The 24467-nt window shown below is 46.1% G+C and overlaps 1 protein-coding gene across 8 annotated transcripts in view; it reads right to left on the minus strand.

Annotated features, from left to right (window-relative positions):
• LOC146198601 (uncharacterized) overlaps window positions 1-24467 on the minus strand; it is a 60533-nt gene that overhangs the window by 23067 nt on the left and 12999 nt on the right. Inside the window, exons 6-15 of one of the 8 annotated variants that reach the window (XM_084594101.1) lie at window positions 24264-24358; window positions 23100-23253; window positions 21064-21249; window positions 17539-17637; window positions 16511-16670; window positions 14982-15110; window positions 14414-14708; window positions 11604-11773; window positions 11033-11320; window positions 1797-2114 (exon numbers count right to left, since the gene is read on the minus strand). In XM_084594101.1, the coding sequence (XP_084450227.1) occupies window positions 1797-2114; window positions 11033-11320; window positions 11604-11773; window positions 14414-14708; window positions 14982-15110; window positions 16511-16670; window positions 17539-17637; window positions 21064-21249; window positions 23100-23253; window positions 24264-24358 (1894 nt within the window). Of the gene's footprint in view, window positions 1-1796; window positions 2115-11032; window positions 11321-11603; window positions 11774-14413; window positions 14709-14981; window positions 15111-16510; window positions 16671-17538; window positions 17638-21063; window positions 21250-23099; window positions 23290-24263; window positions 24362-24467 lie in introns of all 8 variants that reach the window. The other 7 variants (XM_084594097.1, XM_084594100.1, XM_084594099.1 and 4 more) reach the window with 7 other exon arrangements.

Genomic DNA, 24467 nt, shown 5'->3' on the forward strand with positions numbered 1-24467 from the left:
GCTCTTCCCCTCTTTCACTTGTCACTAGGGGGTGTGCGAATATTGAAATTTTCGAATATTAATCAAATATGTATATGCGAAAAGAATGCTTTTCAATATCCGATGAGTGAAAAGAAGAAAATTAAAAATAACAAAATAACAACCACTGTTCATTTTTTTTTTATATATAAGAATACACATGGTATTTGCAAATAAAATAAGCTAGAACAGCATAGAAGTGTATACCCAGCTGAAAAATCCAGTATAAATTATATACAGGATTCCGTATACCAGTTCTTTGTACAAAAAGGACTTGCATGAAATTAAGTAGAGCTGTCATTTTGTTGCTGAAAACAATGCACAGCATTCAAGGGACCAAAAAATTGCGTGAATTAGCTGAAAGCTCAATTTATCGAATGGGCCTGAAAAACTGCTAAAAACTGTTTGCATCACAGTAATTTTACCTGAAAAACACCTGTAAAATGGATGTCTGCATTTGAGAAGAAACCAAACTAACAACAACGCTTTTCCCCGGTTTCGTTAGGCGCTTAGCTTTGCGCGCACTGCAGCAGGGAAGCGTGATTCTGTTCTATCAACGGTATGGATGGATGGAATATAGGAGCGTCCCCTTTGAAACGGGGTGGTAGCAGTAGCTATCATGCTCATTTTTCTCCATATATCTTAATTATTGATTTAGAATGGTTAACTATACCATCATTCTATTTATTAAATTTTGCTCCTACATTACTAACATTATGTCACTTCTCTGCTTTTAAGCCACCAATCTTCCAGCCGTTTTTTGCTAGTTTCCACCGCCGGTTTATTCACCCGGCCACTGTTATCTCTAAACCCCAGAGCTTCAGGAACAGTGATTGCGCCTGCATCAACTTCCGGATGGATACCATTGCATTCGAGTATAATATGGTCAATTGTTTCACTGGAGTTTCCACATACAGCACATGCGTCATCTCCATTGTTAAACTTCTTTTTGTAGGGTCCTCTTAGCAGCGTCACCTGGCGACAGATAGTGGAAATATTGTAAAAATGAATAAGAGCGCATTTAAAGCCTGCTGTACTTGTTGTCTCAGTGGCGCAATTGATTAACATTACTTACCTGAGTACTTAGCGTAAAAATATATGTTCGAATCCTGTGTTTTTAACTTTTTTCTGAATTTGTTTTTTAAATTGCAACATTAAAATAAGCTACCAATATCTTTCCTGGGGGGTGTTCCCCTTTAGGAGCATCATGTGACGTTTTTATTTATTAATAGCCGTAAAACCAGCCGTGAACACAGCCACGAGACAACAGCATGACAATGCTAACACTATTCAATTATTTTCACCTTAATCATTTCCTGCCTTTAGTGAGTGTATGTTACCTTTAGGTTGCATTCAGACACACCTCTCGGTAACAATCGCTGTTTAACCCACTGAGAGGCAACCAGTGACGAGAAAGAAGTTGCAGGACCCTACCGTTGAGGAGACGAAATTACGCAGCAGGGAAGGCCTCCTTCACACAAAGTGATTGTCCCTCTTCACAAAACAGCCTTGTAGCATTCTGAGGATGCTTCACTGCACAGCTCACGCAGTCAAGCATAGCGGTGAAGCGCGCAATGCAGGGGAATCTACAGTGAATTAAATTTTTCAGTGCATTCCGTAATTTTCGAGTTTTCCAAAACTTCAAATAGTTTTTCGAATACCAATGTGAATAACATATTCTATTCGTATTCGAAATTTCGAATATTCGCGCACCCCTACCCGTCGCTGCTTGCAATTAATTCATCATGAACTCTTCCTACTGTACTTCTCGGGCATACCTGCGGACGCAAACGCTGTGGACTGTGCATGCAGTGCACTGTGGGGGACTAGCTGGGGTGCCTGTTGCTGCTGCTGCAGCTGTGACTGTTGCTGTCGGCTACCCGACGAGTCCACCGCCACCATGAGGGGAGCGCGCACAGCTGCAGCCATGGGACCGGAACCTAGAGCCGAGCCCAGTGGCGCAGCTGTGCCTAGGGGAACAGCCCCCAAGGACTGGGCCACACCCAGAGCGGGTGCAGAAGCAGCAGCGGCAGCAGCCTGGGCTGTCCCAAGTGGTGCTGCACCAGCAGACTGGCCACCCACTGCCGCCGCACCTGCTAAGCAGTGGGAGAGGAATGGCATCAACACGTAGGGAGAAGACAGGTCAGAGGCCCCAAGGCTGCAAGAGCTTAAATCACGAAAAGCGAAACTCTAGTGCAGGAGTTATCAACTATTTCTGCTTCAGGCAACCCCCAAGTATCAAAGAAACCCAGCGTGCCTTGCCACATGTACTATGGCTAGGGCCTCCCAACCAGTTTCCTACGATTGCGTGAAAATCACACATGACATTTTTTTCGTGCAGTCGTGTGTTAGTAGCTCCATTACCCAACTTTTCCTGATGATACAGTAAACCTTGATTCAAACAAGGGTGAGTATGTGAAAGGCACTGTGTGTGTTGACGTCAGCAAGAATGATCAAATCATGAGAACCTGATAAAGTGTATTGCCGGAATTTTTTTGCAAGGGGGGCCTGGCAACAAACAAAATTCTACTGATGCCTTGATATGCTTTACCCCTCATCTGTTCCAAGCAAGCTAGGCTCGGAGTTCGAATAGTGACAGTGCAACATGAATCATCCTGCAAGTACTGTACACAAACTATTTGAAATATCAAATATTTGCACACCCTCGGTATTTATATTAAGCTGATTTTAGTTGCCAAGTCTTGGGTCTTTTTTCCGCTTGCTATTCGTAGACCTTTGCCAACGTGGAAAGCATGATGCAAACACAATTTTGGAGGTGTTACAAAAAGAGTACAATGTCACCTTACTATCCTCCCTCTACAGAAAGATGATGCCGTTTGCTCCATGAATGCACCTCACACGTTCTGCCCAACGTGGCAAGCAGTTTCCCTGTCGAAACGATGGTTAGCTGATGAAGACTTTTTTACTAGCGTCCGTCCCTAGTTAGTGGGTCAAGAATTCAAACTCCCCACTTCTCTACCAATGTAGAAGCAGAGCATTTCGAGCGAGAGGGGGGCAAGGTGGAAAGGCGGTGGCAGAGTTTCACAACAAAAACAAAACCACTTCTACAGTGTGAGCTAGCTTGCCCAATGGTACAAAAGGAGCTCAAAGGCAACAAGATGCAAAAAACAAATGCATCCAGAAATATGAGCACCAATTGTGGCAGCCAAACGTGATTAGCAAGAAACTGCTGCAGAATTCTCGCCAAATTCAAGCCTGGATTCAACAGTCACAGGGCAGTGACATATCTGCAATACAGTAGAACCCCGCTATAGTAAACTCAAATACAGTAAAAACTGATATAGTAAAGTGAAACTGAAGTCCCAGTTTATCTTCCATAGACAATTGCACATTTTTCCCCCTTTTTAGTAAAGACGTTTTTGGTAAAAATCAGTTATAGTAAAGTACGCCTGGCCGCGGCGACAACTCCCACGATATAATGTCGCCGCCCGCGTGCTACCTAGAATCGTGAGGCAAAAACTTTTTGTATTTGAAAACAAAAAAATAATATCGAGTGATTGTTTAAATGGCTTTACCACCACGCTTAGCAGAATTCAGGAGAAGTCTACTTTACGACGGCCTTGGAGCCGTGAGGGAAAGCATGCAGTGCGTAGGAAAAAAAGCTGTCTACAAACATGGAAAGAAGGCGGCGTGGTCCGTTCAGACAGTAAAGGAGAGTAAAAGTGCAGCAAGAAATGGAGAAGGGGAAGAAACGGGCAAACATTCACAGCACTGTGCAGCATGATACATGAGGCAGTAGAGGCAAAAAGTGGAGGTGCAGCGAGTGCAGTCATGCAGCCCTTGAGTGCCCCGCGCATTTATCATTTATTGCCTTTTAAAAGACATAAAAAGCAAAAAGTGAGCCCATGTTCATGCAAGGCTTTGGTTTTCACATGAAATTGAACTTGGTTGCACTCGTAGCCACGTTAACCTCATGCTCAAAGAGGTACTTCCAGAAGATGTAACAAATTTTTATAACAAAAAATTGCACGAAGAGATGATAGAAGTAAGATGGAAGGTATTTCAGAGTTGTTGTTTTTTTATTAAGCAACAAGACGTGTTCAGTAAGTGCCTATTTAACTACCAGACAGCGCCTTCAGTACCATGTCATCACCAAAAACTGATATAGTAAATAGTTTTGCCAGTCTCAATGATTTTACTATAAAGGAGTTCTACTGTATAACCACTTTACGCATAAAGAGTGCATAGCACTTAATGTGCTACCAAAGTGTTCTTGTCTGATGCTCATTCCTTTCATACTCATCTATCAACTACATACTATATATATATATATATATATATATATATATATATATATATATATATATATATAGTATGTAGTTGATAGATGAGTATGAAAGGATATATATATATATATATACACATACATACTATGCATACATATACATACATATAGTATACATACTATATCCTCTTCAGGCGCGAATTAAATTTTCTGAAAGGAAAAATTTTTCCTTGTGTTATTCATGATCAGTACACCAGACAAAAGTCAAGTGCAAGAAATTACGCCAAAATTTTCATATTTGAGCCCATTTTATTTGCGTCCACGTTTGTGGACATGGCGCCTCAAAGCTCCTACATGAGTGCAAACACTACAACATTTTCTTTTATTCTCTACTAAGTATGAGGAATGAATAAATGTTTTACTCTGAAAATACCTAAGGTACAGAAGAGTAGCCACTTGTTCAAGGCTTATGAAATAGATAAAAACAGTCATTCTGTGACGACAGGCAAAGAAAAATTCCGCATTTGCGGCAGCGAACGCGGCTCTTCGAAATGCAGCCCTGGCGTCTGCATCGTTGTGCGTTTGGTATGCTCATAACCTGGGGCCAGTGGTTGGTGCCATCATAGCGCGTTGTGCTTGTTGGCAATGGCTCTGCATTGTGAGGCTTCTTTGGTGCTTTGTTGCAGGCGACTAAGCTATTAGCCACATCACTCTGAAATGCGAGCAAATCTAATGTGCTTTTTTTCGGCAGTTGCATATTGTTTGAATCTCTGATGCACTCCAACCAACTGTTGCAAAGAGCAAATGAAACAAAATGCGATATTACTCGCACCGGCCACTTCCTTGTTCTTGTGTGCAGTGGGTAGAGGGACATCAAAAAATCCATCTTGTCGACGCCTTCCATGTACTTGTTGTACTCGAGGATGACTTGAGGGCATTCAATATCCATGTGTAAGTTAGAAGACTCGCTCCACCTTCGTACAGTGCCTGCTTCGCCTAAGCCCACGGCGGTTGAAGCCATGTTCACAATACCGTTGTCATGTCAGCGCACAAGAAGAATGTCGCCATTTTCTGAAACCTTCTCATCAGACTTCCCCTTCCTTCCTTCTTTAATTCTTTCTCAGTTTTCATAGAGCCACGTCAATGGTTTCTTGCTCGAGCGAGCGCGCGTGCCTCATTTTCTTGTTCCTTGTCCTCGTTTTTCTCGTGCGCACAGAACGGTGTCTCGTAACAATATTTTCGGCACTAAGGCGCCGTGTCCACGTTTGTGGACGCGCAATTCTGAGGGCCCACCGAAGCATTCCTTCTTTGCCTACGGTAATGAAATCCAGCATGCCCCTTCTACATTACCTTACTGGCATATTTTACATGACAAATTCCGTTTTTCACGACCATTTGGAAAGAGAGCACGCGAACATAAGATCAACTTAGTCGCCCCGCCGTAAAACGTGGAGACGTCCATCTCGACTTCTAGTTTACAAACACATTTCGACGTACCTGCAACAGATGGTGCCACATACTTGACAGGGAGGGGCCAGTTGTTTTGTGCGCCAAATTCAAAGGTGAGAACACGCCTTGCGAGCAAGCTACGGCGACATTTGGGTCGCGTCCACATATGTGGACGCAGCGCCTGAAGGGGATATATATAGGCATTTTGATGCAGATACTATGAGACAACATGGTGAATTTTTCATACCTTGAAATTGAAATTTTTGAAATATTCTGTGGTAAAGTACGAAAATGAAAATCTGAAAAAAAAAAAAAGAAGAAAAACTGGGAAAAAAACTTCCCAAACTGTTTGCCCTAAGAGTGGATTTACATGACATACCAAATCACAATGCCCCTTCACGGATCAGCATGACATGAGTCTATGTCACTGATTTCTGAAGCTTCAACTTGAGTTCGTGAGCAGCGATATGGCCAGGAAACCTGTTCACAATTTAGATCCTTGACGGACGATAGTATTTTTTGTCCTTTCTTTCTCTCGTGGAGAGTGCAGCTACAATCCTGCACTTATGCATGCGAACGTAACACAATATTGCTTTAGTAAAAGGCAAAGAAAAGTGAAACACAGCTTTAAAGGACAACTTATACAGCCCCGAAACGCACACAGACAAACGTTGCCCTTTTGCAGGATGCCGTAGGAATCAATATTCCCTGCGCCTACCGGAAGTGGCAGACCTCCTCATCGGCCCTCTTTTTCGGCTGCCCAGTCTCTACCCCAAACACCACGAAAGTAGCCCCTCTTTCTCCTTTTTCATCTCTGCCGGCAACTGCAGAGAGGGAGACAATTCAGCAACAGCGGGGCGGGCACATGGGACGGGACCACACTGGGAACCACAACTGTTACGGCGAATTCGAGTGGGACAAAAGGTGCACTCGAGAGCACTTCGCAAGTGCTCTCAAACAAGCGGGTGCCCTCCAGTGGGAGAGCAGGAGTAGAATCACTGGCTTCCAATGGTAGAGGGAGAGGGCTTTTCCTCTGCTGAGAGCAGCCGAGTACACGCCCGGCTGCTCCCTCGTCTAAAGTGAGTGTAGAGGAAGTCACATGGCATAAAGCGTCACATCCGCGCCATCTTTTTTTTTTCTTTCTCTCGAGTTGGTGACGCTCAAAATGGCGGCTCCAAAGCGTCGGTGCTCGGCGAGCGGAAAGCATTGTTCAGGTGCTGTATGCATGTTTGAAAGTTGCTGCTGATGTCGAAAGGGCGAAAGGAGGCAGATCGCCGTGCTGTGAGAACAAAGGCATACAAAACAAGTGGTTCTTCACGGAGCGTTGGCCTCTCCTCGAGTTGCAACTGCCACCACTGCAAGCAGGCGGAGAATGCTGGGGATAGAAGTGTGGTCACGTGGTCGTGGCGCGCTGCTCGCGACACGCAGAGCGTTCCCGTGGAAGGACAGTTACGCCCTCGCTCGACGTGCTCCTGTACTGCTCTGCAACGCTCGGTGCCTCTGCTCTCGTCCCCTCAACCGAATGCACCATTAGGGGAACGCTACTCCATTTGCATTGCTTGCTGGAAGCCATCACTCTTAGGGGGTCCACAATAAACAGCTAGATCCAATGGCCATTCGTCTATGTGTTATTCTTACAGATGTTGTCCAGGCTAGCAGTACAGTCGAACCCGGATATATCGAACTCGAAGGGGATCGCGAAATAGTTTGATATATCGAAGGGGATCGCGAAATAGTTCGATATATCGATAATTCGATATACAGAAATCGGCCTGTGACGGCACTTACGATGCAAAAAAACGATACCGTATTTGCTGCGTAATCAACCCACTCACATAATAAACCCACGCTCCACCTTTGCACCGAGAATTTGAAAAAAAAAAAAAAAAAATGCGTTAAGGTCAGCTCGCTCACATGCAAGCGATTGAGCGATCTCAGCAACGAGCGGCAGCGACGGAGCGAAAAATTTCAAACTTGTTGGAACTGCATCCCTCTCGCTGCTCGAGCCACCACGGCAGCTTAAAACAAGGTTTCTGTGTCGCTGCGGCAAAAATTGCGAGCGTTTTCGCTTGCATGTCGATGGCGCGCGTCACTCCGTTTCGGTCGTCTCATCCACAGCTCATTTCTTGGCAGCGTGCCAAGATGCTGCACAGCGATAACGTCGCGGCGCGTTTATCTTTTCATAGCTCCTGGCGGTGGCGGGGAGCGAACTTGGCAGAGTGCCCGTGATGGCTTGATTGCACAAGCCTGGTTAGATTTATCACGCCGCGCTTGGGGCGGGCATCATGATCGCAGCAGCTGACCGCGTGCTTTTGTTGATTCATGCAAGGATAAACGACTCCCGCAAAAAAAAAAAAGAAAAGAAAGAAAAAAAAAACCCTGCTGCTTCTTAACGTCCCAACAGCACAACGATAAGAAAGGATGACTCGCAAAAAAAAAAAGAGAGAGAGAGAGAGAGAGAGCTGCCGCTTTTTAAACGTCCGCAGGCGCCATAGCCACATCAGCCGCCGCGCGCAGAGGGTTCGCAACATACGCTGGAGAAAGCGTCCGACGCCTGTCAGAAAACGGGCTGAGCTGGCTTGGCGCATGCATAGCGCATGCTGAAGGAGAGAGATAGCTCGGCAAAAGGATGGGCACACCAACGCACATGGCTTGCAAATGTCATGTGCTGGCACGCGGGAAACGATAACTGCAGATGCGCGCGCCTTTGGGGAATGGGCGCGGCGCTGCCCAGACCAGCCGTCGCCGAACTGTCCCCTCTCATTCCTTCCGCGCGTGGCTTGAAAACGTCACGCGGCAAACGGCCACGGGTGATGCGATCGTCTTTGGGGAAGGCACACTTTCCAGTGTGTGGTGCGGAGTTCAATATATCGAACGACCGGTGAAATTAAGTTCGATATATGACGCGGCTTTCCTATACTTTTACATGGGATTTTCAAGGGGATATTCCATGAGTTCGATATAACCAAAATTCAATATATCCGGGTTCGATATAACCGGGTTCGACTGTATGATCTGGGCACTGACCACACTATAACCCCCCCAAAACCATGACAATACTCAATTCTAGTATGATAGTTGTTTTATGCAGTGGTATGTGTTAGCCACAGTTGCATAAAAAATAGATCTTAGGAGCTCATCAGTATTGCATAGCAGCCATTTCTGTTTTTCGGTCACCAAACTCCAAACCATCATGTCTTACTTTCACACAGCATTCTCATCTGCTACAAGTTGCATAGAAATTACTGTGACAGCCTGTCACTACCATTACATGACTCCTGATGTGAGAGTTTTGCAGCTACATTAGGTGCCTGGAGCAATTTCATGCTTTCCTCAAATGTTTTAGAATGCTTAGGTGTTACGCTTGCATTTGAAGCATACCGGGAAAACAAGGGCATCAAAAGGTACCTTCCACTGCACGTAGAATATTTATGTAGTTGCCACTGAAGTGATCACAATTTGTCCTCACTGTAGAAAGCCGCTTACACCTTGATCATCTTTTATGACATCAAGTAGAACCGCCAGAACACTGCAGTACGATTAAACCTGGTTATAACGAAATTGTAAAATGTCGGCGATTTTTCATTGCATTCAGGTTTTTGTTATATGCAGTTTTCACATTATATGCAGTTTTCAATAACGAAAATCAAATTAAGATTTTAATGTAGGGAGAATCACCTGAAAGTGCTTAGAGTAAATCAGAATTACTCAAAGTTACAGAAGCGGTCAATCCTTCACGATCGAGCTGATAGCGCAGCGTGACTGCGGTGGCAGTCTCCACCTCCACCGCAGCTCGCACGGCGCGTCTACGACGGTGCAGGAAAGAGGGATGAAGGAGGTGGTATTGTAGTGCCACGTTACAAAAGCAGCGAAGACTGCTGCGTCAGCCAACGTAGATGCAGCGTCGGTGTTGAAACACAGCGCGTTGTATCAACTATGGTCACCCGAAGCTATAGTAGACATTTCTCTCACTTCAGTTCGTGTTATAACTTGAGGGGTTCTGCCAAATCTCCAGTAATTCAGCACTAGCCAAGAGACTGTCGGCGCCAAGAGTTTGTTATATCAAGGTCAACCACCGTGACATGTTCATTACATGGAGTTTTCAAATACACGCACTTCAATGCGGTTGGTGCTGGGGAATTGAAGAACTTTGTAATATCGAGGAATTCACTACATGGAGGTTCGTTACATAGAGGTTTAACTGTAGTAGTACTAGTAGCACACAGCAACCCCGCTTCTGCCCAGCGTTCATGATGAAAAGTACCCTCGCATACAGCATGCCCAGACAGAGCTCTGCTAGAACAGGGCTCTGGAAAGAAGAGTTAGTCTGCATTGTTGTCTTCTACTTCGTCCCACCATGTGGATGCTCACGATAGAAGGACAAACTGCATGGTAGACATGCAGTTTTAAGCATCTGTCATGCCAGACAGATGCTTAAATATATATATATATATAGAGAGAGAGTAGTTGGGTAGAGTAAGGCAGCACTCTTACGAAAGAGCACTCATGTTACCCTTCTCGAGGAGACTCCTGAAGGATTGAAAGGTGGGCGCACTGGCTGAACTGTAACATTGTTACAACACGGAAACAGCACACAGCAAAATACATCAAAAGATAATGTACAAAGAAAAGGCTGAGCTCTGTTGCCACGCCATCTCTCTGTCCGTCCTTTCTTTAATCTTTTACAACAATCAGGGCCCCCAATGTAAACTTCTGTACAAAATGCATTAACTACTTGACTACTCTAAAATATGCTTAAAGAGGTTCTGGAACGGCTGCAGAGAGAGTGATGAAGCTGAGACTCATTATTTCAAGATGACCAACGATACTGCTCACCTAGCAATCAAGATGATCATCTGCTGCCACTTTTGAAAGCACAAGACCGGATAAAGCAGCCTAGTGCATGAAGTTTACCTTTGAAAACAAAACTAAAATTTGCGTGCAAATTTCAGCATCTAAAATACATAAAAAAAACATGGCAAAATGGCAGCTTGTTTAGGCAAGGATCTCCATTTAGCACCAAGTGCTCGTGGTTTTTAGGAGCGCTCACCAAACCATACTACATAATAAACAAACAGCGCTACAGACTAGGACAGAGGTAAGAACAAACAGGACGGGCGCTGTAGCGCTGTTTATTCATTATGTCACCGTACCAACTCGCCCAGATGTCTCTTCTGTTACAGTATAAACCATACTAGCCTAGTCACTAAGGCTGGGAATCGAAACACTTGAGAATCAGTAGCAATCAATGCCATACCACAGAGGGACCACGCAGCATGTAAAAAAATGTGCACGCAAAGCCACCCTCCAATCACTCACCAATGGATGGTGCCATGGCTGATGGCACTGGTGTGGACCCCAGAGGACTGGCCACACCGAGGGAAGAGGGTGGACCCAGAGTGGTTGCCACTCCCAGGGCTGCTGGGGAGGCACTCAGTGACAGGGCTCCAATGTGAGCGGCCGTTGGCTGCTGCTGCTGTTGCTGCTGCTGTGACAACTGTGACTGTTGCTGCTGTTGCTGCTGCTGTTGCTGCTGCAGGGATTGTGGTGGATGCACCACCGTGGTCGCTGATGAGGGCACTGGGCCCCCAATCACCAGGTGCGGCCCTGTGCACATAACCACAACATGCGCTCACGACAAGGGCAAGTACGCCAGGTTTAAGGTGGCATTACTAATGAGGGAATGTTACCGATGATGTGCAGGAGGCCCGTGCTTCAAACTGTCATGGTGCCACATTTCGCCACCAGTTAAAAGAAATCAAATCCAATTCAACAGAACTGAACAACCAGGCCTACAACGTTGCCAGATCCCAACAGGTAGTTAAAAGCCACTACCAGCCCTACCAACACTTACAAAGCGAATTTACTGAGTGAATGCAGAAATACTCACGGTTTGGCCGTGGTGACGTCATGGGGAATACAGGTGTGACACCTGTAGGCGCAGCCGCTGCATACGGATGCATTGTAATAGTTGCTCCCTGAACCGGATAAGACTCGTACAGGTATGTTGCTGGAACTGCATACGACGCTGCAGCCGTAGCCCCCTGCAGCTGCCCAGCCCTGGAAGTACGAGGAACACAGGTAAGGGCCCAAACAGGCAGCTGAACTGTCATTAATATTCACCAGGCAGATGAAGAAAACTCGCAGAATGACGAACAGCAGTGAGTAGACCACAGGCCTGTGATTGCTGGCAAGGCAGAACAGCCTAACGCGAATGGAGTTTAAAGCCAGTAGGTACTCGATTAAGGAATTCATGAAAAGGTGTAGATTTTTGCTTCAAAAAAAAAAAATGACAAGGGCTCAACGCTGCTGAACCAAATATTGATCGAAAGCATTAGCTGCGGGTGACCGGGCGTTCTTCTCTTTTTTTTTTTCCTCAGCCCACATATAAAGCCCTGCTTTAACCAAGCCGTATGAACGTGCCTTAGTGGCCTATAGGGGTAACATGAATGCCAGGGTTCTAGCAGGCTGATTCTGACATAACCGTCCCATGTGAAACGAGAGACCCAAGTTGGCAGCTCCTGCCGACCGCTTGAGTTGGTAGCCCAGCTCTCACCCTAGTGTCATGTGGGGTGTGACGTCACAGCATCAAGTGGGTAAGACATGGGCCGCGCTACGTTGAAGGCTCGAAACCTAGAGTAGTATTGCTTTCGCAATAAAAGAATAGGAATCTGCTGAATACTGCCGGCAGAAATTGAACAGCCTGACACTTCTCTTTTTTTTGTTATGCCCCGAGTCTGCACCATAAGCGCAACTACCAGGTTGGGAAATGCTAAACGCCACTCTCGTCTGACATGGCTGCCCCACCACAACAGCAAAAACTGAAGGAGAAAATCAAGTGTGCATTGTATCTTTTAGTCAAGTGAAGGCTAGTGTCACTGTACTGCTTCACTGCCCTGTGAACAGGCATAAACTATACCTGGTTGCAAGTGCAAGAGGTCCCTGGAGGTGCAGCGCTTCCAAATAATGATAAGCCGTGCTCAGACTATGTGCGCTAAGTACGAATTGTTCATAAGGATCGCAAGCGTAGGTGCAAAAAAACGTAATGTGTCTGTGCACACTGCTATAAAATTGAGCGTAAGATCGCAAAGTCTGCAGCCAGCACAGGCGTAAGTGTCGGCAGACCTGCGACTTTTACGACTAGCACAGATAAGTCTATTACTGTGCGACCAATGCGCATAGCCGTTCTGGTTTCCCCTTTCCGGTCACGAGGCCTCCGATTCACCCAGATTTCGTGGGCAAACCAGCTCACAGGCGACATCATACAACACTCCTTCACTGCCGCAGTTTCTCGGCTCGCCGGTGTTATTTGTGTTGTGTCAGTGATTGTGTCTGCCCACAGCTTGATCATGTGCAGTGCAGAAGCTTCTTCACTGTGGAATTATCAGCCTCTCATAAAATGGTGGCAGAGGCCGGTTCTCTACGACCAGTGGCTGAAATCGCACAGAGACAAGTGCAAAACGATGCCTGGCTGCGAATCGCCAGTGCGCTGAGTCAAAGCAAAAAGTGTTTTTCTCCCTCTCCTTTTTTTTTTTTATGCGCGAATAAACTCAATAATAAAATGCTTCCCCTAGTTTAAAAAAGCGAGGTTATGGCGGCGGGGGATGCCCGCTTCATCCCAGTGCATTCTCGAAGCCCATCGGTTTCGTTGACAGTGAGGGAACAGTTGGCCTGCAGAGAAACGCCGATGCATGGCGAGGTTTCGATCAGGCCGCAAATGGAGCAGGCGCGAATCCATCGATGTTTGAAAGAAGCCCACCGTAAAAGAGAAAAAGAAAACAGCGTCTTCCGACGAAGGTCGCATTCTGAGGACGTTTTCATGTCTGTCGCGCGCCAAGCCTCATTGTTTAAGAGTCTGTAGTATGACCTTTTGAGTCACCGTTCCGAACAGTCTCCAAGGTCGCTCCTGGGCACTGGTAAACTGGATATCGCAAGCAGGGATGCAGGCGGACCGCACGCCAGAACTACATGCGAGCGAGGGTTGTTGACAAAAAGAAAAAAAACATGACGCTGCCTTGCTCCTTTGACCAGGGCGGCGGCATCAGACATTTGCCAAGAGAGGAGAGTATTTGGGAAAGCGCAAGGACGGAAGCTGGCATGCAAGACCACTGTCGGACCGTGCGGACAGACATGCACATCGAAGATTTTACGAATCCGAATTCTTCTGTTATGCGCTCGTCTGCATAGGTTGAGCGCACAGACGATGATAAGCTCATTTTCAATTTGAAGAGCCTCGACCTCCGCCAGCAGCCGCTTAGTAACCGGAGCCATGTTGAGAAATGCGAGACCCAGCTGGCCCAGAAAGGTGATTGGCCGGTCGTAGAGTATCTTACAGAACGGCCCAGCGTGAACATACGCGGTCGCAAGCTATGTAAACGGAAGTTCCAGCAGATATGCGCACTGCGATAAATACAACACTTACGACAGATGCGAATGTAATCTGAACATGGCTTTACTGTGCCCAACAAGCCCACGAATGCAATCACAGTTCAGTAAAAATCAGCACAGCAATTTCAGCACTAATCTTGAGGTCTCACACAATTCAGCCAGCTATTCCAGCCTTAATTTTATGAGAAAAGAAAAGGGGGGTAGAAATGTTGACCATTAAACATCGAAAGACAACAAGCAGTGGCTCTGCCCCCATTACATATGAAAGTAGGCGAACACAAGTGTATTTGCATCCAAGAGACTGGTCCCTACCGATCGTTGCGGCTGTCAGAGATGACAACTGTCGTGGGCAGTGGTGATCCAGTTGTGGCAGCACTGCTGGTTGCCGAAGAAATGGCCGTGGTAAGGTTTCTGGCGGCGGCTGGCCCAGCCACAAAGAGGCTGCCTGTCCCTTCTGGAACACTGGCAGCCTCTAGGCTGGTGCTGGCATGCATGCCGGCTGCCCCTGCTGGTCCAACCAGGGATGTAGACCCAAACGCCTTCGTTCCTAGACCAAAACGCCGATCTTCTTTAGAGGCCTCCTCTGGACGCGTCTTGACAACTGAAACTGCATACGAACAAGTTAATTTGCTGTCCCAGCATACAGCCCTCACAAGGAGCACCCAATGTGCTCACCCTTAAGACAACTGATCGTCACCACTCAAGAAAGATGGCAACAAGACAAAAACTCAGTGACAAAGGCATGATGACAACGAAATCTGAGTGTAGGGCTTTTATGCCGGTTGATATCCACTAGCTCTACAATTAAAAGCAGATAGTGAACACGTATGCACAGCGATCCAAAAAACATTCATTCCGCAGCATACGAGGGACAGCTTACCTGTTGGCAAAGAGACCGAAGGTGGCTGAATTGCAACGGTTGTTGTTACTGGGCGAGCTACTGATCCCGCTACCTGGACACTGGTAGGTTGTACTGGTGGTGTTGTGCTCGTCATGAGACGTGAGGCACCTGCAGTGCAACGAAATTAGTAAAAAGCAATGAGTGTACAGAGTTAGTCAAATTTAGCGTGAAGGCAGATCCACGCCACTTTGCAAAGCGACCGCTTCAGGGGGCAGAATGCCGCACAGGCGCAGTGAGCGACGCGCAGGACTGCCGGCATGTCCGTCTGCTACTGCGTGTTGTGCGCTACCATGTGGAGCCTCACCACGAAGGGTGCTTGACTGCAGCGCTGATAGAAAAACTGTCATCTGCTTCACATCAATCACCACACGACCACATGCCATCTTTCTTCCTAGCCACTCCCTCAAGAACAGCAAAGAACACAAAAGTAGGCGTGTGCGAATATGGAAATTTTCAAATGTGAACCGATTACGAAATGGAAAAAAAATGCTTTCGAATACTTAATCAAATATTGAATATCGGATCAGTCAAAAAAAGAATGGAAATTTAAGAAATAACAAAATTAGTGGTCTTGATTATTTAAGAATTGCCATTTTATTTGCAAATTTTGTGAAAAAAGTAGGAAGGCCCACTGTTAAGCATCAAAAGAGAACAAGCAATGGCATGTTGTGTGGACTGCAACTGCTGTTCCGAGGCGCAGGTCGCGGAACAGGCAGCCGAGGACTTGGGGAGGAGGCAACACGCCGGCTCCAGTACGTATGCATTTCGCTAGGAGGGATTCAAGTCCTCCTAACACAGCACTGCTCACTCATCAGTCACCCGAGATGATCTGCATTGCAGCACCCGTCCAGCAGTGCAGCCAGAATTCATGTTTCACTGATGCTGGCATCAACAAACGCCGTAAATGCTTTCTCTCTCTCCCTCTCTTGTGCGCGCTTTCCGTTCCTGCAATCCTGTCAAATTTCTACAGCTTTGAAGAAATAAAGTTGGCTTTGAACCTCCGTGACTTTGAACCTGCTAAACGGTGTCTAGAAAGGCTTTCCCATGGCCTTTCTTTTTTTCTAGGTTGGCATGGGCTTTGCGGATCCAGAAAATTGCTTCACGAAGCCCCTGGGGTCTGCGAACCCCCATTTCAGAAACGCTGTGCTAGGCTATCACAGTAAACAGGTGGCAAGTGAAGTACCTATGAGCACGAGAGTGACGGGCTGCGAAAAAAAAAGCTGACAAGTTACTGCCTCTTATCTATGTAATACGAGGTTCAGTGGCAGCTATCTGCAGTGCGGAATGCCTTATTCACTGCATACAAAGCCGTGCGCCCACGAACAATGGCATGAATGATGCAGGTGTTACTTTGTGCCGCTGCCAACAGAGGATAGTGCTGCTGATGCCACAACACTACTATCCTCACCTCCTTTCTCCTTTGTGTGACACCAAAGTAAATGCCATTGATGCCACAGAACCGAACATTGTGCCCTTCCCAGCAAGCACCCCAAAAAGCAATCTCTCACCAAGTCTACTCTGGGGCAGACCCACACTCGGCGCCGTCGAAGCAGGTGCCACAGAAAGCGGACTCTTGCTTGACACCACCGTGAAAACAGGGTGAATGCCTGAGCCTCCAGTGGCCAAGCTGGGACCGTGAATGGAGGCGGCCTGGCTTGTAGCTACCATCTGCACCGAGGCACTTACCCTCTTGAACAAGCTCACGCGTTCAAAAAACAAAAAAAACAACTGGAATTGCAGCTGCACCACAATGAGATGATCAGAGCCTCATGAAGCAATTGTGCACAAAAACTTCTTACACAGCTAGCTCTCTAAGGCAGCCAAAACTTAAATGGGCATGCAGCCTTGATATGAGGAAAGAAAAGCATTTGCCGTTTTCCCAATCAGAGTTATTTCCTCCAACTCTTGAATTTTTCTTTAAACTCTTTGCATATTAGAGAGCAAAGCTTGTACCCCTTCTTAGCAATCTCGTCTTCAACAGAAAAGTGCAAGTTATGCATAAAAAACATTGTTAAAAAGTCGCAGGGAGAAAATAAACCCTGTAATGAAAAGGGAAAAAATATGGGAGAAAGGGATGTAATAGCAAGGGTATGGGTCAAACAAATTTCATGCGACTATCAAGACACCAAAAACTGCAAAGAACATGACTATCATGAAAATAACTCCAACTAGATCTGTACGTAACAGCAGCAGCTAATTATTTGTGGTTGTGGTTTGTGGGCTTTTTCTTTTTTGCACATCAATTTAACAGAAATCCTACCACACGGAGATAGTGCCAGAAAGGTAGATAGCCGAGCTAGCTGGTACATTCTTCCGAATACTGCAGGAGTGCCAAGATAAAAAACTGCCACGATTATAGTGGCCAGTGAAGCATTGTCCACATCTTCTAGTTCCTATGTTGTTGTTTCTTACACTGCCGTAGCATCTGCTAGCTGCACTGTATCCAGAGAACAACTGTGGTTTTGAAAGTATTCAGCACAGGGACGTGATTAGGCAGATGTCCAGGACACATTGGAAAAAAAAAAGGCAAACTAACCTGCGGCGGTGCTGACTGTACCGCAGTCGTGGGTGCCAGTGTGACAAGGGACATGGCGCCAAGGTTACCTCGTAGGGGCATGTTGGGCTGTACAACCTGCTGTATGCAATCAATGTGGCAGAGCACCAATTCAGCCAAAAAAGGTCGGGCAGGCCGCTCAGCCGCATTCAACCTACACGCGACACATAATAACTTCTCAACAAAAATGAAAGACAACAACTTTAAAGATGTTACACCAATGCCAAGAAAGTCTCCTCTCCTCAACAAGAACTTCAAAGAGCCAATCTCACATGCATGTCTTTGAACAGCAGTTGAATGTGTTCAACAGTGGGAGCACACACGCAGGCAAATTAACATCTGAGAGACACATCACAGGCAATTCTACAAGTTTAGAGTTAGCCTTATTATGGGAGTGGCTAAAGGCTTATATATGAATGAAAACAAACACATCAACCCTGTCCTGCAAAGATATGTTAATTTTTTTAACCCCAGGTATATCTCTATGAGCACACCATCCAGTATATACTTCCGCTAATGTTCTTGTTAGCAGTCTGATAAAGAACTGGTGTGCTCTTCATTCATATGTAAGCTTTTAGCCACTTCCATGATAAATCCTACCTCAAACTTTCAAAATTGCACATTTTTGTTGGTCGAGAAACAGCACACCACATTCCAACAATGCTTTGCAGCGCATTAAACGTGTAGGGTTCTCTGAACACACCAACAATATGCTTTCGCTAGCCTTCTTTGCGGTGAAATGATTGCAAACTGGGTCTCTGACCCCTCCATTGTGTAGGCAAGAAATATCTTGCATCACTGTGCTCTTCGGCCAAGCTGTCCTTATGCCGATAATGCTTTCAATTCCAGGTTTTTCTTCAATTAGCACACTGCAAGTGCCTTTTCTTTCTGCCAGAATATCGGAGAGCGAACACAGCTGCTTGCTGCTGGTTATACACGAGACAGAAGGCTTTACAGGCAATGGCAAAAGCAAGGAAAGCCTACTGTTCTAAGTAGTCCATGACAGTGCGGCAGAGCTTGAAAATTGGTTCTAGACACAAACCTTTGTCACACTTGGCGCAGTTAACATGAGTATTTTTCCATTTCTTCCCCCATCGAATCACGTTTGCTCACATGTGGCTACTTTGCCGAGCGTGGTTTCCGCTTGCTTGGCTCATCATTTGTAGAAAGTGCCGTTCTGTGAGCATCGCTGGGTTGTCACTGCTCGGCTTTCCACACGTTCTGCTAACGATGCAGTATACTGTTGAATGAGATGATCTAAAACACTTCTGCAGAATTAACGAAATGTCTCTCAGCCATCATTTCCATGGTGCAGAGTGAAGGCATTAAGAAGGCACACATCCAGAACACGAAAAAAAAAGAAATGGTAGCGCTTGAGGGTCTTCAAATCCTCTTGGTGAAACTCAACGTCACGTCCGCCATATCAGCTAATCCTTTCTTCCCATTGTACCCGAGCACACAGGCAGGCTTTTGCATGTTCTGGCCCGTGACCTATATTTCCTGTGTCTTTAAACCGAGCCTCTCTTTTAACAATGTCAGGAGGAATATCCTTGACCTAAGCAATACGAGTTCTCATGTGAATTGATTCCACTTCCTGTTTTGCACTTTTTTGAGGGAGAAATCAGGAAGCCTCTTTTTGCTGGTCTGAAAAGCTCCACATACGTTTTTTTTTTATGGCAGTTGAACAATGCTGGACTAGAGTGCCAATTATTGGCGAGTAGTAAACTCCTTTTTCCTTGATTGCGTTCAAGTGATGTTAGTTGTTGGTTGGTTGGTTTTTAGGGTTTAACGTCCCAAAGCGACTCAGGCTATGAGAGACGCCGTAGTGGAGGACTCCGGAAATTTCGACCACCTGGGGTTCTTTAACGTGCACTGACATCGCACAGCACACGGGCGCCTAGCTTTTCGCCTCCATCGAAAAGCAGCCGCCGAGGCCGGGATTCGATCCCGCGTCCTTGGGCACAGTAGTCGAGCGCCCTAACCACTGCGCCACCCCGGCGGGGTTGATGTTAGTTGTGGCTCCAGCGCATACAAATCTGAAGATGTGTCCAGTTTTCACGTTGCAGAGTACAAACAATGTAACGCTGAAGCGCTGCCTTTCAGAAGGAATAAAGTGGTGGTGATATGTCAGCTATCCCTCCTAAAGCCTCACAGACCCATCAATGCACAGGTCTTGGTATGGGATTAGCGTTAGTAGGCTGGTAAGCCTTCCTTGAATTATTTCCGTGAATGGCTTCATTGTTGTCAGCCAACCTTTGGTATACCGTATATACTCGTGTAAGGGTCGCCCCCGTGTAAGGCCCACACCCCTAACTTCGGGGGGCGAAATTTTGAAAAAGACAAAAGAAATATTTTTGCAGCCAAACGCGGAAGTTCATGCAATAGAACAGGTTAACCTTTATGAATCATTTGATGGCGCTAGCTGCTTTTCAGCCCCTATCATCATCAGTACTGTGAGATCACGTGATGACGCGGTCTTCACCGCCCTCAGCATTTTGGCATCTGTTTTTGCTCCAGCGCCATTTCTTCTTTGTGTGGTGCTGTGGTGGTAGCATGGTTTTTGCTTGCAGCGTTCAGTGGATCGTGGCCTGTGTTCACCGCTCAGTGACTGTGGGCAAGGATTTGGCTTCGTACACTGCCGCTTCCAAGTTGAAAGTCATAGCTTAAGCCAAAAAACACGGCAAGCGGGCGGCTGGACGCAAGTTCGAAGTTGGCGAAAAGTGTGTGCGTCGATGGTTCAAGAAAAAAGAACAACTCATTGGTACAAACCGCAACTGCAAAGCATTCCGCGGGAAGCAGTGCAAGTTTCCGGAACTTGAAAAAGAGCTTGCTGAGTACGTCACAACGACCAGAAAGAACGGCTATGCAGTATTAACGAAGATGATCCGCGTGAAAACCGTTGGTATCACTTGCCACATGGACATTCCGCTTGCAAGTTTTAAAGCAAGTAGGGGATGGCTTCAGCGGTTCATGAACCAGAATGCTCTAGCCATTCGATGCAGAACACTGTGTCAAAAGCTAACCAATGAATATGAGAACAAACTGTTAAAATTTCACTGCTTTGTGAACGGGCTTCAGAGGGAGCATGGCTATGACCTTTCACAAATAGGAAATGCGGGCCAAAAGCCCGTCTGGTTTGATAAACCAGCAAATAGTACGGTTGACTTTAAAGGTGTGAAAAGCATCGCTGTGCATACAACTGATACCGAACGTCAAGGGTGCACGGTGATGCTGTGCCTCACTGCCGATGGCAGAAAGCTGCCCCCGACGTGGTCTTTGAAAGAAAAGCACTGCTTGTAGTGTACCTCAGACAAACACGAATGTGACATGTTTTATCAGCGTAGGGGTACTTGGAGAGATGGAAAGCAAAAGAGAGCAGGCAGGGAAGTTAAACAAAAGGGAGAGTTCCAGTTGGCTACACACCGTAGGGAGAGACAGATGAGGGGATAAAAATGAGAAAAAAGAAAAAGGTATTTCAGGATACCTTACAATTTAAAAGTTTCTCACTTGGGCATGAGGTGACACGATGGTTGCCCCACAGCTGACAGCACTGCTGCTGCCGGTCGTGAGAGGTGACGCGGATGATGGGATCACTGCAGAGTGGCCTGTAGCGCCTGGAGAAAGGCCAGGAGGTATTGCAGTGTACTGGACAGCACCTGGGGACGGGCTGCACTTGAACCCCTTTTCCGGAACCTAGTGGTGGGAGGAAACATCACAGCGGGTTGCTGTCTCAGCTCTCAGTGGCTGTTGGTATGGTACATAGATCATTAGTTTTACAAAAATTAGTTGTGGTTTAGCTCTGGCTAGCCCTAGTTGAATTGTGAAAGCAATGACGGAAGCTTCTTTTGCCTGCTACATTACTCCCCTATCACGCCCTATCAGTGTAAGGTGCCACATCCTTGGGGACACTTAAGCTCATCCTTTAAGGGTATGACGCAAGAGCGTAAGTTACCAGCCCACATATAAAGTCACGTTTCAACCAAGGCATATGGACGTGCCTGCGTATCGTAGGGGCAACGAGAATGCAAGCGGTTCTGGCAGGCTGATTTTGATATCACCCTCCCATATGAAAGAAGTGACCTGAGTTGGCAGCTCCTGCTTGTGGCACAGGAATAACTTGAATTGAAATGTCATGGCAGGCTGAAAGTAGAATGACTTCTTCTAGCTGCATCTTCGTTACGACGCTTCTTGAGTCGTGCAGCGCGTTCTTCTGAGGTTTCTTGAGCGTGTCGTCTCTTTCTAGCTTTATTCTGTCATTGTTGCCTCTCTTTAGCGCTCTCCATAACGATTAGATTCCACCTAGGCGAAACACGCTTATATTCGCGAAGCGTCACCTGCTCTCCTCTGCCCGTGGAGCACACATCTGGCGAGAGCGAGCGGCAGCTCACACCAAAAAATAACAGTTGCACAGTAACAGTGTGGACTTCACAGAAAATGAGGCACATATTTATAACGAGTGAAAAAGGCTCACTGCCGTAAACAGAGACAAATTGTTATAACCACTCAGGCCTCTTAATTTGTACATAACTAAATAAAAAATTGTAGTAATGCAGTTGAAAAGCCAGAGCTTACAGAATGATTTAACAGCGAATATGTTTGCAAGACTCATTATCCTGAAATATTTTAAAAATGAGCGAAGGAGAGAGGAAAAAGAAGTTCTCTTGAAACCAAAAATAATACAATCCTTTATGGATAGATGAAGTAATGATTATGTCAAAGTAATTTAACAGCCCTTCCAGTTGCTCTGCAATCAAGTTAACTGAATCCAGCTAGTCACAGGTTCTACAATATGAATTACCAAGGGCACTGGCTGCCAGAATGAGTGAGATTTGACATGATCCAGACAAAGTAAAATCATATTCCCTTTACAACACCAGGCCAGGTCTTCCACAAGTTGTCAGCAGTAAGCACTGTTTTGAAACCACCGATTCCGTTAAGCTGAAGCCAATTACGTCGAAAGTTGAAATGCATCTGCATGCACTGCACAATGTCAAGGTAAAAATGTCCCAGACAGTCAGTCATGCTTATTCAAAATATATTCAAATCAATTTCCAAAATACAGTATGGGAGCTCTGCAGTCTTCTGGCCTAAGAGAGCCAAAAGCAATGATAACAAGAAAAATGAAAAAAAAAAAAGGAGGGGTGGAGAGGATTAAAAAACTAGAATATCAACTAGAAGTCTGCTTTGCAAGAACAAATTTGTCAAAAATAAAGTGATTAAGGAAGGAGTGACAGCTTTGCACGGATAACCGAGACCTTTTCATACACTTATCCCTTTAGTAGATTTGCAATAGCAGATCACACGTTGAACATGCCTTAGTCCCTTACAAAGGCAGTATTTCTAAAGCTTCAGGTCATGCAGCTAGGCTACTGACAGCACCTACAGTCTATTAGTACTACCTCTCAACCACTCAGATGTGGCACGGGCATCTGTGGCATAGCCAGTGTCTTAGATGTCTCACCATGCAGCAAGGAGAGACTACTCTAATCCCATTTAAAGTGACCAGCACACTAGTAGTGGGCATCGCGCCTTGCAACACCCACCTGGTGGAGGCTGTGCACAATGGGCTGAGTGACGTGCAAAGGCTTGGCTATGGACACCGAGGAGTGGCCCAGTGTAGTCCGTGCCAGGGGCTCCAAGGAGCGGCCAGAGGCAAAGCCAATCTGCACCTGGCCAGGCCCTCCGTGCGAGCCAGACCTGGGTGATGACGACGACCCACGCACTCTGTGAGGGCTTGTGGGTACAAAACAACATTTGAGGGAGACACTTCAGGCATGAAACAAGGAAGAGAGAAATGTTCACTTCAAAAGGGAAAAAAATTTATAGGTTGGTTCAGGAAACGAAACTGCACAAGCAACACAGGCTCCACTGTGAAAGTTAAACCTTTTCAGCGACCGGCTAGCAAATGGCACCGTCCACGGGTCATGCTGTGCGGAGTGCCGCTAGCCATTTGCTGCCCTCGCACAGCGCAAAGCAAGCCCCTCAACACTGTTCTGCGTTCGAACAAAAAAACGACGATGGTGTGCCAAAGTGCTGGCAAGAAGCAATAAGGTGCCTCGGAGAATACAGAGCATACCTTTGAGATACAATGCAAGCACGCTCATCTTTTACATGCTCCTCGTGACGTCTTTGGAACTCCGTTTCTAACGTGCTGATCTCAATGAAACAAACTGCTTAGCCCATGCATATCGCTTGCACGCTACACACTACAAGAAATAAGCACTGGTGCATGGACATAAGAAGCTCCATTAGCCATAAATGGACATATGTGAATGCATCTCTCATGTTTCTTCATGTGGATATCCTCAGTTACAGATAATACAACAGCTGACACAAATATTTTTCAAGATACCTTAAGATTTCTTACTATCAAGATTCTACCAGCTTATTTGGATGCAAAAAAAAATAAACTTGCCAGTGTCAAGCACCAAAATGAAAGACAACCTCATTATGCCAAATCCAAAAAGGTAACAAATTTCGGCAGAAACTGTGCTTTGTCACGCATAATTATGGAACAATCAATAAAGAAATGCTCAAATTTTTCCCGTCTCACATTGTTCCTAACTCCACTGCAGACATGAAGCCCGACTGACAGCTCACAGGCGTTTTCTCTGGGTTGTGGCACACTAAATTCCACGTTTTCAAAGCATGAAACCTCCATGCTCAGCTACCAACCCTCATGCCAAGAACCAAGTGAGGTAGCTTACTTCTGCAAGTCCATCACCTGAGCCATTGACAGCCCCGCAGACCGAGGAAGAGGAGTGAATGAAGCCCGTGCGGGAACCAGCCCTGAAGCTCGCGCCTGCTGCGTGTGGCCAGGAAAAAGGAAAAAAGAGCAAAAAAAAAAAGAGAGAAAATGTGATTTCAAATTTTTCAGCACTGTGAAGATGAGAGAAAAAAAACTACTACTA

The sequence above is a fragment of the Amblyomma maculatum genome, chromosome 2, assembly GCF_055883805.1.
Source record: "Amblyomma maculatum isolate TAMU_Amacu chromosome 2, ASM5588380v1, whole genome shotgun sequence".
NCBI lineage: Eukaryota > Metazoa > Arthropoda > Arachnida > Ixodida > Ixodidae > Amblyomma > Amblyomma maculatum.